Source organism: Neolamprologus brichardi, chromosome 13 (genome assembly GCF_056152115.1).
Source record: "Neolamprologus brichardi isolate AB-2024 chromosome 13, ASM5615211v1, whole genome shotgun sequence".
Lineage (NCBI taxonomy): Eukaryota > Metazoa > Chordata > Actinopteri > Cichliformes > Cichlidae > Neolamprologus > Neolamprologus brichardi.
Window position 1 is genome coordinate 15,224,816 of NC_142116.1, and position 13,643 is coordinate 15,238,458.

General features: G+C 41.9%; 1 protein-coding gene across 4 annotated transcripts in view; it reads left to right on the top strand.

The window, feature by feature from the left end:
• The window catches only part of LOC102791648 (semaphorin-4G-like), a 28,011-nt gene extending 18,962 nt beyond the window's left edge, over positions 1 to 9,049 (top strand). Inside the window, exons 10-16 of one of the 4 annotated variants that reach the window (XR_436684.3) lie at positions 451 to 595; positions 1,373 to 1,595; positions 2,697 to 2,812; positions 2,925 to 3,079; positions 3,429 to 3,487; positions 4,015 to 8,068; positions 8,161 to 9,049. Coding sequence is in view for 1 of the 4 variants with exons in the window: in XM_006783852.3 (XP_006783915.2) it covers positions 451 to 595; positions 1,373 to 1,595; positions 2,697 to 2,812; positions 2,925 to 3,079; positions 3,429 to 3,487; positions 4,015 to 5,012 (1,696 nt within the window). In the remaining 3 variants the exon portion in view is untranslated. Of the gene's footprint in view, positions 1 to 450; positions 596 to 1,372; positions 1,596 to 2,696; positions 2,813 to 2,924; positions 3,080 to 3,428; positions 3,488 to 4,014 lie in introns of all 4 variants that reach the window. The other 3 variants (XR_004843414.2, XR_436685.3, XM_006783852.3) reach the window with 3 other exon arrangements.
• Positions 9,050 to 13,643: the final 4,594 nt, after the last annotated feature.

Here is a 13,643-nt window from a genome sequence, read left to right on the forward strand (position 1 = left end):
TCTTTATCCAGGCGATGTGAAAAGAAGCTGATTGCAGAAGTTTAACAGCAGTTTGAGGAAAGAGTTGTACTCAAAATTTAACAAGTGACACTAAATCTATTTGTAATACTGCACATGGTTGGGATACTGCTCCTCACTGGCTCTCCTTTCTCTTACCTCAGGTCCGACTACACTTCTCTAAAACCACTTACTTCTCTCCTCCTTCTCTTTTATTCGTCCCAGACAGATATAACTTTTAATCAGCTTCATACCATCTCTCTCAGCGTTCGTCTCCCCCTCCCTCCCTGCCCCACGCTTTCATCCCATTTATCTTTTTCTATCATTTCATCGAGGTGACTCACTGATCTATTGTACTTCTACTGCTGTCACTATGGAAACCCTGGGTTTACTGCTGTTATTGTTCGTGGCTCGCGCTCTGGTCTTTCTCATTGTGTGAGTTGATGTCTTTAGGAAAAACGTGAAGGCGTCTGCAGTGTGTCGGTTCACTCTGTCTGAAGTCCAAGAAGCCTTTCAAGGACCGTACATGGAGAACCAGGACTCTGGTTCTAAGTGGAAGGAATACACTGGAAAGATCCCCGACCCGCGACCTGGAACGGTAAATGCACACACTGGCCAATGAATCCCTTAAACATACTATGCAGCACACAAATAACGTCTCCCTAACAGAGAGCAGATGAAACCGATGCAAAGCGAAGATTCATAAAGAGAGGACAGGAATAGATGAAGGGAAAATAATTGAGAAAATGAGTGGTGGCCTCAAGGATGAAGCTCAAAACACAACCAGCTTATGTCACTGAAAACCATTTCCATGGCGATTAACTGAAGCTCGCAGCTTGGGTGACAATGGCTTAGTGCAGCAGCCAGGGCCGTGTCATCGTTAGCAGGAGCAGACATCATCCACTGCAGTGTCACTTCAACACTTTGTGGGACTTAATTTTAACTTTGCTATTAAATGGAAAGGAGAAACGGTCAAGCGTTTTAACTTGGGAGCGTGAAAGCCTCTTAGAGGAGTTGGCTGAAATGATTTGAAAGGAACAAAGAGAGGAGGAAAGTCGTTCCCTTAGTCAGGTACAGAGGAAGCTGATTCACCCGCATGTCAGCACAAACCAGCTGCTGAACCCATGCAGGCTCATTGTAGTCAAAATAAAAAAGTCACATTTTCCCCAGACACAGTGTTTCACATTCTCACATTTTCGTCTTGATCCCGATTTTCCCACTAAACCATCTCTAAGCTCTCTGACACCCTCTCTGCCTTCCAGTGTTGGCCTCTATTACAAATCAGTCAAAAATACCGCTGTTCAGCCCACATCATGCCTTCCTACTTGCTCATCATCTCTTCTCTTGTTGTGCTCTTTGCCTTATTTTCCTGCAGTGTATAACTGATGCTCTGAGGGCCAGGAACATGAACTTCTCCACTTCCCTGCCTGATGATGTTCTGAATTTTGTCAGGAGGCATCCTCTGATGTCCAAGCAGGTCGAGCCTAAGGACCGACGCCCCCTTTTGTTTAGGAGGACCACAGACTACACACACATGGGTGTGCACACGGCCCAGGGATTAGATGGAAAAACTTACCATGTATTGTACATGGGCACAGGTGTGTATGAATTCAGATCAGGTATTAACTTTGCAGCCAGTTAATAATTATTTTTTCTGAATTGTTGTCAAAATAAATGTGTGATAACTTAAGCTTAGCTTGGTGTAAAAACTGAAAACACAAAGCTTGCCTTGTTCTAGAGGTGATGAGGTCCTTGTGGCTTACAGGGAGGTTCAAGACCCTTGCTGTCACTGGAACCAGTCCACCTACATATCATTTTAGACTTCCTGTAATTCTTGTTCAACCAGCTTTTCATTTGTTTCACAAGAAACAAGCAAAAATAACAAGTCATCCTGTCAGTGGTTTTTCAAGCACTGAGCAAGCAGCTCATATGGGAAATATAAGCAACATTTGAGTGGAATGAAAAAAAAAAAAATCTGTACTCAGCGGCTTTAAGGTTGAACACTGATTCTTGAACACAGTCTTGTGTCATCCTGGTCCACTGCCAACTGGATGTTGCAATTCTACTTGCATGTAACTACATTGTTTCAGTTTGCGAAACATTCTGACGTGGTCAAAAGTCCTCCTTCTCCTGCCTCTCCCTAGCACAATTCTAGCACACTACAGTAAATAAATTTTATCTGTTCATATATATATTTTTTTAGCCTTTTTGACATTAAAAACTGTATTACAGCACATAATTTTTATGCTGATGTTAATGCCAGAGGATGTTTTGAATGCTGATGCTCTTGATTCAGCAGAGCACTGACAACTGTCACCAGCTGTGCATGGCCACACTCAGCGAACCAGCTCTGTAGCTTTACATGGTCTTCCATTTCTTGGCTGAGTTGCTTTGGTAATAACTGCTTATAGCTGATCATGAAATATCTAGGGGTAAATACATTTCACACACTCATTGTAAAGGCAGACTGCGTGGCTAGCTGCTTAATTTTCAATACCTGCAGCAATGGGACTCAAAACACTTGAATTCAAAGATTAAGAGCCTGTGTGACCCAATATTTTTGTCCAAAATGATTTTATTTACCTGTATTCTAGCACTTGTGTCTGATAGGCATGCACATTTCATTCAGCTTGTATTACAGTGCGTTTTGTGTTATGTATAGTGCTTTATTTCTAATGATTCCCCTTTGTGTCACCCAGATGAAGGCTGGTTACACAAAGCCGTAGACATCAAAGGTCAGCTGCACATTATTGAGGAGCTTCAGCTGTTTGAAGAGCCACAGCCTGTTAACAATCTACTGATATCTGACAAACAGGTAGTGACCGATGCACAGACAGCCACATTTATTAGATCCAATTTCTGCTTTAAACAAAGTCATCTGTGTCCTACGTGTCCTATACAATATATGACTCTTGTTTCTCCCTCAGTGGAGTGTGTACGTGGGCTCTCCATCAGGCGTGGTTCAGCTGCCACTCTCTAGCTGTGGTAGATACACTTCCTGCTATGATTGCATCTTTGCCAGGGACCCGCACTGTGCCTGGAACGGAGCAGAGTGCGTGGACGTCATGATGCAAGCAGACAGGTCAGTTTGAAAGGTTGTGTGTGTGTGTGTGTGTGTGTGTGTGTGTGTGTGTGTGGTTAGATCAGGTGATTAAAGTGCCCTTTTGTACGTTTGATTTGAGTGAAGTTAAAGTATCAGCGTGTCCTGTCACACTCTCACACTGTTGTGTAATTCAGTGCTGGCAGACAGCAGATGGTTGTGATTGTAAACATAGCCTGTGTACTTTAGGTGTCCTGATTATTCAGGAAAGATACGCTTCCTCTCTAGAAAGCAGATATCGAAGCAATAAATAGCTGACATTCTTATGTTAAGGTGCCTGTTTATTCCTTGTACTGATGTACCTATTGTGATGATTTATCTCTCTTCACAGATCCACATTAATCCAGGATATCCAGCATGGCACCAAGGGATGTGAGAACACACAAGGCGGTACGCAGAAATCTCATCTGCTCCTCAGTGCTGCTGTTCCAAAAAAAAAAGAAAAAGAAAAAAAACTTAACGCTTGAAAGGGAGATTAAAAATAGAGAACGCATGGAAGGACTCGAAAGATGCATAGTTGTCATCAGATGGCATGAAGGCCTCTTTGAAAGTTGATTATGCGCACTGTGTTGGCAAAATCCTCTCCTCCCTTCTTTAATCACATTTTTGCCATCTCTGGAGAGAAATCTGTTTGATATTCAAGGCAGGCGAAGTCCTTCTCTCACTCCTCAATTTCAATCTGATAAAGTGTAGCTTCTTCTATCCCCCTCACTCCCTTGCTCTGTGCAAGGTAATGTGAGGGCAGGAATTAAAAGATTTGTAATTGGAGTTCATGCCTCAATAACTTTGGATGGCCTTTGATAAATGCAGTAGATGTAAAACAATGAACATATATATAAAACGTGTCTGTGGCTGATTTGTGGGTTTTCTTGTGAAATCTGTGTTTCAGCACATGTGGGCTTGCTTGTGTTTTTCAGATGTTGTTCACCGGAACCGCTCAGTGCGGGTCGGTGATGACGTGCTGCTGCAGTGTGAGCTCAGCTCCAATCTGGCGACGCCCCTCTGGATGCTGGACGGCAGACAGGTGCAGGGGTACGACCTCAACTCTGGTTTTAGAACCGGCACAGATGGCCTGCTGATCATCAATGCCCGGCAGGACCAAAGCGGCTTGTACACCTGCTACGGCGTTGAAAACGGTGTAAAGGTTGCAATAGTTACCTACAATGTCACCATCCGGTTGGACCTGCACCCTCCACCGCCTGTTGATCCAACTCATGGCTTTACCACCGTCAGAGGCCCCAGTGAGCATCCCCAGACAGAGAGGGGCAAGCCACCACTGCTGAGCCCTCTTCTCCCACACTCAGATCTGCTCTCCCCCAGGAACATGAAGGCCATCTACCTCTCTCTCATCACTATCCTCGGAGGCCTGTGCGTGGTTCTCACAGTGGTTCTTATCTATGTGGGCTTCTGTTTGCGAGTAGGCCAAAGAGGAAAGTACTCAATACGGGCTGCGGCTGCGGCCCACCAGAGTGGTAAGAAGCACCACAGGAACAGGAAACAGCACAGAAACTCCACCACCATGGAGCTGAAGACCATCTCGAGTCACTGTAATGGCAACGGCATTTGTAACGGAGGTTCAAATATGCATAACGGCAACATCCAGGACGGAGGCTTACTACAGATTGTCCCTGGCGAGGGTCACACTTCACCCAGTAATGAACCTCCTCCCCCAGCACCGCCTCTCCCTCCCACACCTCAACTTACCTCGCCTGGGTGTGACTTTTCCAACGGGCTGTCGGCAACGCTGCCTAGTGTCCTGAGGAGGATACATGGGAACAGCTATGTGCTCCTGAGACAGAGCGACTCTGAAAATATGTCACCACCTGGTTATTCCTTTGCTGAGGAGCTCAACAAGATCTTAGAGAAGAGGAAACACACTCAGCTGCTGCCCAGGCCGGATGAGAGCTCGGTGTAGACAGATGTAGCTTCCCCTATAGTGGGCGTACTGCTAAGTGTTCTTAGCTGGTGCCTGTCACGTGACTCATTATTGTTGTGGTCTAAAGCAGTGAAAGGGTCAGAAATGAGACATTCCTATTTTTGAACTGCTTGTCAAACTGAATTCCCCAATTTCCCAATGCGCGACAAATGAGAAGATAAATTCCAGTGAAGGGGCCGAGCATGAAACAACAAAAAAGAGCAATCTACCTCACCTCAAAACTGCCCATAAGAACAAGTGCAGTCAGTCCCCAGTCTGATCTGAGTGTCATGTCTGAGCCCTCTGATCCACAGAGCACAAAGCGGGATGCACAGGCTCCAACAAGTCAAATTGAGCCACACTGGAATATGAATACATGTGAAGAGTCGATTCAGACCGGAAAGCAGCTAGCCAGAGTTCGTTTGTGCACAGATGGCCTATGCATTTTTAAAAACATGAAGGGAGAGAGGGGAGGGAATGTGGTGCGCAATGTTTTTGCTTTTAACTAATTGCAATAACCAACACGAATTATTTTACAGTAATATAGGACCGGATGGCACATAACATTTACACCAGCCATCAATTGGTGAACTAATCATTATTTAATATTAACCCTGCTTAACTAAGTATTTCTTTATTTACTGATTTATATAATTACTAAACAAGTAATGCACCACTTTTAGTAGATAATTATCATATTAATCATTTATATGTATTGTTTAAATTGCAGAAAAAATAATTTGTGTTAATTTGTTGATAATCCAGGTGATGCTGTTAATGCATCATAAATGGTTAAAACATGAAGCAGTGTGTTAGCCTTTAATACTCCAGTTTAATTAATATCTACTAATTCCTACAAGTAGCCATTAGAGTCCACATTACATGCAAAATTCATGAGGGATTAAACTTATTAAACCCTTAGATGAAAATGTATTAAATAGTGATTATTTCACCAAGTACTGATGGACATCCCAAGATAATATGTGACAGTATTATAATTATTTTAGTGCACTTTAAATGCTAGTAATTTTAAAGTCATTGTTATTAACTCTGCAACCAGCCAGCCAGAGGAAGTTATTTTTCTTCCCCCCCTTGTCAGTGTGATGAGTTGCAACTGTGCAGACCTCAGCTGTGTCTGCTGGACCTTCTCTGACACAGTGGGTCAGGAGAAAAACACTGACTGAGCCTGAATCCACCGCTGAGTGACTCCCTGCATGAGACCATCACACAGAATGACAGACTGCGGGAAACAGAGTTCGCCAAGAGCGTTCCAAGGTTAATCGTCTTTATATTGCACTGATACATCTTCTACACAGGCTGTTAGCCAAACAGGTACTTAAGGCTATGGATCAGACAGATAAACACCCCTCATTCTTTATATTTTGTTTTCAAGGAGCCAGACTTTGTTGTAATTGTTTATAAGTGGTTTTTGAGGAATAGTTCTGAAGGTCTTCAAAGATTTTCTTTGGGCATTGGCTGCTTTTTTCACTCTTTCAGTCCAGTCCTTATACATTTTCAAAGGAATGCTTTTATGTTTGGTTCGTCCCTTGAATTTGGTGTCTTTTTATCAGTTATAGGTCACTGTTGTCTACACATAACAGATAACTTAGTAAAAACACATTTGTCTCCATTTCTTTACTTGAATCTATGAAAAATGCCAAAACACACAGCTGACAGGTGTAAATAGTAGTTTTACACCAGCAAGGTAATTCCCAAAGAGCTATTAGCCAAAAGCTTGGTGTATCTTGCCTTGGCATGCAGTGTGTGCCAGGAAGGGGCACAGTGAGGCTGAGGTATACCAAATTACGCAAGATCTGGACTGGAAATCAGTACCAACAGATTTAAAATCTTTGGTTCAGATCTTGTATAGAGGAGGTCAGAACAGAGGCAGTGTCTACAGCCATCTGTAAACACCGTGGAGTGGAGGCTATGTCATGGCTTGGGGTTGCATTTCAACCCTGGTGTTGGCAAGTTCTGAAGGCAGAAAAGTGCCATCAGATTTTGATCCAAAATCCAACAAAAAGGTTTGAATTTTTTTTTTTCAAAGACCTGGAAAACTATTCTTGAAGACAACTTAAGAAAATTACCGGAAAGTTTGGCTAAGATAGTTTAGGCTTGTCTGAGAATCATGGTGGTAACACCAAATATTGACCTTCAAGCTCATTAATTGTGCAAACTCTGTTTTTGCCCTATATACTTCATTTTCATTGATTCGTGAATGTTTCAATAAACCGCTGCACCCATTTCCCTAGCAAAGTTCAAAGAAATGAGGTTTGGCTCAGGACTTTTGCACAGTAGTGGACACACAGTTTCTACCCACCTGTATGCTCTAACAGCGTACCAATTAGATCAGCTTGGTTATTAATAATTTGTGGAGGAATGTAAGCTCACAGATTTCCGATTGAAAACATATGCTGTAAACTCATTCACAGCTGCATTGTCTTATCTCGAACAAATTACACTCTGACAGAATAATTCATTTATGGTAATAATCCAGCCATGCAGGAAATTAAAACTAATTTCTCTTACATCAGTGATTAATGTTTAGACTCATTTGGCCATTATGTTGCTCAGTCTCACTCTTAGTCCTTTTTATTTTCCTAATCCATCTTCTCTTGCTGCATCTTCAGCTCCCATGCCTGAGCGCAGTATTAATTAAACAGTCTACTTATGACGAGGATGGAGAAACTGAGTGAGAAGTCTCCCCGGACATTTACATTATGTAACGCGCCCAGGTTTATAATTATTTTTCTTATACCCCCGGGCATGGGGTGTGGTTTTCCATTTAATTGCTGTACGTCAAGAGTAGAAAAGCAAAAATAACTCGAATGTAAACAACATCATGATAAACACGAGTGACGAGCATGTAAAGTCGTACGTGTGATTGAACCTAACACGGCTGTGATGTCAGGACGCCAGCGTAGCTGTGGCTTGAGCTCGGCTTTCCAGTCAGCGTCAGTGATCAAAGACAAAAGGAGAAGAATGTAGCTTGAACGCTTCACACATTAAAAGCCTTCATTAAAACCATTTGACCTCGATTCAAAGCACAACACAAGGTGAACACAACTACAGGGGTTTGATGTGATTTGCAGTTTTATTCGCTGCAGTGGAAACGCTGAATATTTTTTGCCTTCTCTCTCGTTTGTAGGTGTGATGAGCGCAGGTCAGTTTGAAGCCCACTTAATTTCATTCCCGAGGATACCATCTCTCAACCAGTGTCAGATGGCAAAACTGGCTGCAAAGATATTCTTTAATGAGCACTGAAATCAAAATTTCTGTCGTTAGTGGACAGTGGAGCCTGAAGCAAGGCTGGATAAGGGCTACAGCATAAAAGTCTCTGCCCCAGCAGCAACAACTGGAAAGGAAATTGTTGGCTCCCGTGTCTTACCGAGCAGCATTTCTTCTTCAGAAAGCAGCTGGGTGTGTGTTTATGTGTGCGCAGAGTGCCCTTCCCTCCTTTTCATGTAATAACCTTTTTTTCCCCTCACTTGCTGCATGAATTGTTTCAACACTGTTTCTCTTTAAGTAAAGGACAAAGAAAACTCATTTTACTATTAATCGAAAGTGCCAAGTTTGTTGTTTTGTGCGCCTACTTTATCCCTCAAAGAAGCTGCATATTTATTTTGTAATTTTGTACATTGTATGTTTTGGAATTTACTGTCGATGTTTTGTGTCAAAGTGCCACTTGTTAAACAAATGCCTAACAAAAAGGAGGATCACACTTTGCCTGTGTTGCACAAAATGTAATAAATAGAAGCACGGTAGACAAACAAAAAGCATGCAGAAGCCGTACCAGCACCACAGAAGTGAGTATTTATAACCTACTAAGGGAAATGAAAATGCAGCAAATTATATATAAACCTCACAATATTCCTAATGTCTTAATTAGGGATCGTTAAGCTTTTTTTGTCACTGTAATTGTTTTGTTCTCTGTTTGCATGCTTGTGCACACAGCAAATCCAATTCTTTTATTAAGCTAACACAAAGAATTAAAAGGGACGTGGGTTCCTTCACATTTCAGTCATGATGAATTTGAATAAAACTTTCTACTTCAAAGACTTCTTCATTTTTGATTTTGCAGATACAAAGGTAGATGAAAGAAATCCTATCCTTGTCAAAGCTTTTTTATATGTAAGAGGAGAGAGAGAGCGAACTATGTAAGCCTGCAAATATTGTCAGTGAGGCATCTGCTTTGTAACTGGAAGCAGGCCTGAGTTCCTGCAGCAAGCGCAGACTGGTACGGAAAATTTTGCTGTGAGGTTGATGCCCGAGGACTGGTTCGGAGCCAGCAGGACAGTGCTGTTGATCAAAACCAACTGCATGATGTCCATCCTGTGTCCTGAAAAGGCATTAAAAGACAACGTCCAATGTTGGAGCTTGTATTAACGAGCTGCAGGTCTTACATTCATGATGCACCTTTTGAATTTACTCAATCCGAAATGCCACAGTGCAGAACTACCCTCCTCCCCTCCCAAACAGATTTCTCCGTCATCCAAAAGACCTATTCCTTCATTTCTAGGATTGAGAGGACAACACCCAGTTTTCACACAATGCATTTATTGTAACACATTACCAACAGCAAAACAAGACGCCCATAAATAGGACAGCCGTGTCGTACGCTCACACAAACACACCCATGGAGGATTTGTAAGAGTGCCAGGTACCTGCAGTGTGTACAGCTTGATGTGTGATTAACAAACTGTCATGGTTAGTGTGTTACTTGCGTAATGCTCCCGTGGATAATCAGTGTCAACAGGAGGAGCCTGTTCTCTCAAGTGGCACATTGGAATGAGTAGTGTAAAATTTACAGGTTAATTTCAAAGGGCCCGCTCTGAAATGTGGATATCACAAAGCGGTTTTATGTTAAACGACAGAAGTGCAGACTTAGTGGAGCTTTTTGTGTTTGACGGAATTTACACATTATCAAGACTCCCACATGGAGACATTTAGGATAAAGGGCTGCATTAAAATGAGCAGGAAAAAATGTGGTAATTTCATCATACCTTTTTCGGTTTTATCTTCTCTACTAGTAGCTAGAGAAGACTGCTTTGATAGACAGTGTGATGGGTGCAAGCCATTACTTTTCTAGACTACACATTTTGAAGCCTAAACATTAGTGTTTTGGCTGATGTAATGCCGGGTAAACTAAAAATTACCTTTACTGGAAAAGAGTAGTACAAATTATAATGGTTATAATGACAGACAATGCTCAGGTAGTCCAGTTAACAGCATGTTCCAAAGTTTGGCACTTTAGAAGCCACCATTCTCGTCTTTTGAAAAAAACAAAACAAAAAAAACAACCCAATAATAAATAAATTATAATAAATAAATTCTATCTATCTATCTATCTATCTATCTATCTCTGTAAAACTATAATTGAAGGAGAGGCTTACCTATGTTGGCCCTGAGAGGCCAAACGGATTGCAACTTAAGAAAACACCAGCAATAAGAAAACGCTGCAAAAGCACACAAAACACAACGGAAATAGGAAAAAACAAAACAGAAATAGGAAAAGCTACAACGGAAACAGGAAACAGAAAACAGCGCATATTTTGGTTCCTGTAACTGGTCCGTCTGGTTATTGTTTCCCCAGAAACACTTCACTTGTGCTTTTGGAAATCTGTTTTTTCCTATTTCCGTTGTCGTTTTTCCTATTCTGTTTTGTTCCCCTCCTATTTCCGTTGTGTTTTGTGTGCTTTTGTAGCGTTTTTCTTATTGCTAGTGTTTTCTTAAGTTGCAGTCCGTTTGGCCTCTCAGGGCCAACGTTAATCAGCTAATGTTGGTACTAGCTAGAAAAGTTGGTTATCAAGCCAACACAGAAGTGCCTTAAACCTGCATTTTTAAAAAAAGGTCCTTAATGTCATTATCATCTGAGCATTTTCAGAGAAACATGAAAATATACAAAAAAAGTTTTTCTCTAGCAAACGGGGGTTTATCACATCCAATATGACGGACAAATTGCAAGAAATGTGTGTATGATGTCACGTGAGAAACCTTGAAAGATGACGTGAACTCTGTTTACTCTCAATTGCTCGTTTTGGATCACACCCTATGAAAGCTGTGATAAACTCCAGCGCCCCCGGAGAATCTGATAAGAACAATTGGAAGACGATGGATGGATCTTCTTCCGTGTTTGAATGATGAAAATTATTTAAGCCTGTGAAGTCTGACTGCCTGGTAAGGTTACATTTTGCGGAGATCCTTCGGTCAGACTTCATCCACTCAGTCCTGTATGCATGTGTATAGTCCTCTCTATTGCCCTCTGTCTGTGCTACTTTTGCTAGTTTGCTGCAGCTTACTTTTGCATTCCCTCTCTTTATACACCTGACAGAAACACTGAAATCGCTTTATAAGCAACATAATTAAAACAAACAGCACTGTAGACATACAGACTATGACTGACATGGCCCTTGTTGGTTAGATTTGAACTGTGTTGTTGTTCAAACTCACTCATCTGTTTGTGCTCTGTGTAAAGTACTTACTCCCCTAGAAATAACCTGACAGGTGACTTAATCTGAGATTAAAACAACAATTCTATTCATAGACTCGATTTGCTTCTCAGGGGAAAATTATTTCCACAGATCTTTCTCCTTTCTGGTGAATCAAAGCTGTACATATTTGATAAATATCATCCAAGCAGACACAGATGAAAGGGATTTCAGTGACACATGAGGATAAAAAATAGATTTTAGCTTGCAGACATCAATCTTTCAGTATATCAAGGTAACCTTCAGAGCAGAATGTGTAGAGAGGTGCATGAATTGTCTAGGTGTGGTTGATAATTCCCTCTCCTCTTGTTCTTCTCTTTTGTTTCTGGTGGCTCTGCTGTCTCTGCTCCCCTTTCTCCTGTTTATTCGTCGCTTTAGACACGAGCAGCCCTGCTTTGTGTTTCTTGAAGAAGTGTGTCACTGAGCCAAGTGAGGAAAGGACAAATAGCTTTTACATGACTGTCTGCTGATTATTACTCACTGTTTTGTAAAGACAGTACAATATAACGATTATAGTGGCTGACAGTTTCACCTAACAATCAGAAGATCCCTGGTTTGATCCCTGGAGGAGACACAAATGTGTTTGAAGCTGTGCCAGAAAGTGCATCCAGTGTGAAAATCTGCAAAATATGCAGAGCTACCCACTATGGTGACCTCTTGTGACTATAGGAGAAGCTAAAAGTAGCTTTGGCTGAGGTGACTTTAAAGTTTTTCATCTAAAGGTTCCCCATCAATCCTCCTCATAGCTGCTCGACTGTCCATTTGAAGCCTCAGACTGTGATATTGAAAATGTCAGTCACACAGACAGAGATATGAGAGTTTTGACGGTCAGGATAAATTTAGAGAATCTAGCCTCACGCACACACACACACACACACACACACACACACACACACACTAAAACACAGTACAGACTATGCTGCTGAGACTGTCGCAGAGTCATCTTTGACTCCTTCACAGTAGTCAAGATTAAATGGCTAAAGAAAAGCGAACTCTTCATTGTGATGCCGCTCAGAGCATGCTGTTGTTTCTTTGTCCAGCCACTGTGTAGCAAATAATGCTCTAAATATCCAGCCTCATAAAAATGTTTCCACTCTGAAGAGGCTGTTTGGATGTCACCATTATAGAAAGCCTGTGTATTAGACTGACAAAAGGAAAAGCGTGACACACTGCACTTTTCTTCCCCAAAACAAACAGATACTGTGCTTGTTCAGGCCAACAAGCAGATCCCTTGCCTCCTCCCGGACCGGTTTGACGCCAGAAAAGCCACGCGTCTCTGCTGTCACACACGTAACACTGGCATATCAATCAGCTCTTTATCTGCTTCCTCCACATGACAGAAACAGAAAGACATGTGCCTGTCAAAAGTCAGAGAGGTTATTTTGCTCTGAATACCCCTTGAGATCATGATAGGAGATTAAATGATTGGTTGAATTATCCAACTGGCCTTTAAAGCCTATTGGTTATGTTGTAATGGGAGGTATGCTGAATAAACCACTGCCGGTGCTTGTTCTGGTTAAAAAGCAGCCAATTTTCTGATTTTTCTTGACAGCTGCCAACAAAATCAATGCAAAGGCAGCTTTTTTCTATTTTTTCTAACAACAAATTCATCAAAAGATCCCCCAGGGTTCTCTGTTCATGCAGTGGGAATGAAGGAAGTAACAGGAGACTGAAATTTGAGTTGCAGCTGCTACCAGAGAGAGTGCTAAGACACGCCCAGGTGTCCTAGTGACACATCACAATGACTTCTGACACACACACGCACACACACACACACACACACATATATACATATGTTGAAATGTCTTCTTAAGCTACATTTCCACTGCAGAGAGATGTTTTGATTGCAGCTCGCTCAAGTTTCACCTGAAACTCAGTGAGTAATGTGAGCAACACGTGATGCTGTTTATCTTGTTTTCATTATAACAGTTTCAGATTCAAACAAACACAGAGACTTCCTCTCAGGTGTTTATGTGTGATTGTGCTCATGTAAGAGGGGATTCATACACACAGGCAGCTGATATGTCCTGGACAAACGGAAACGAAATGTCTAATCTTTGACCTTTGGACTTTTTGGACTCTGTTGACACTTGGAATTGTTGACAGAGTGTAAACCAGCTCGGCACATGCAGTTAAGGCTATC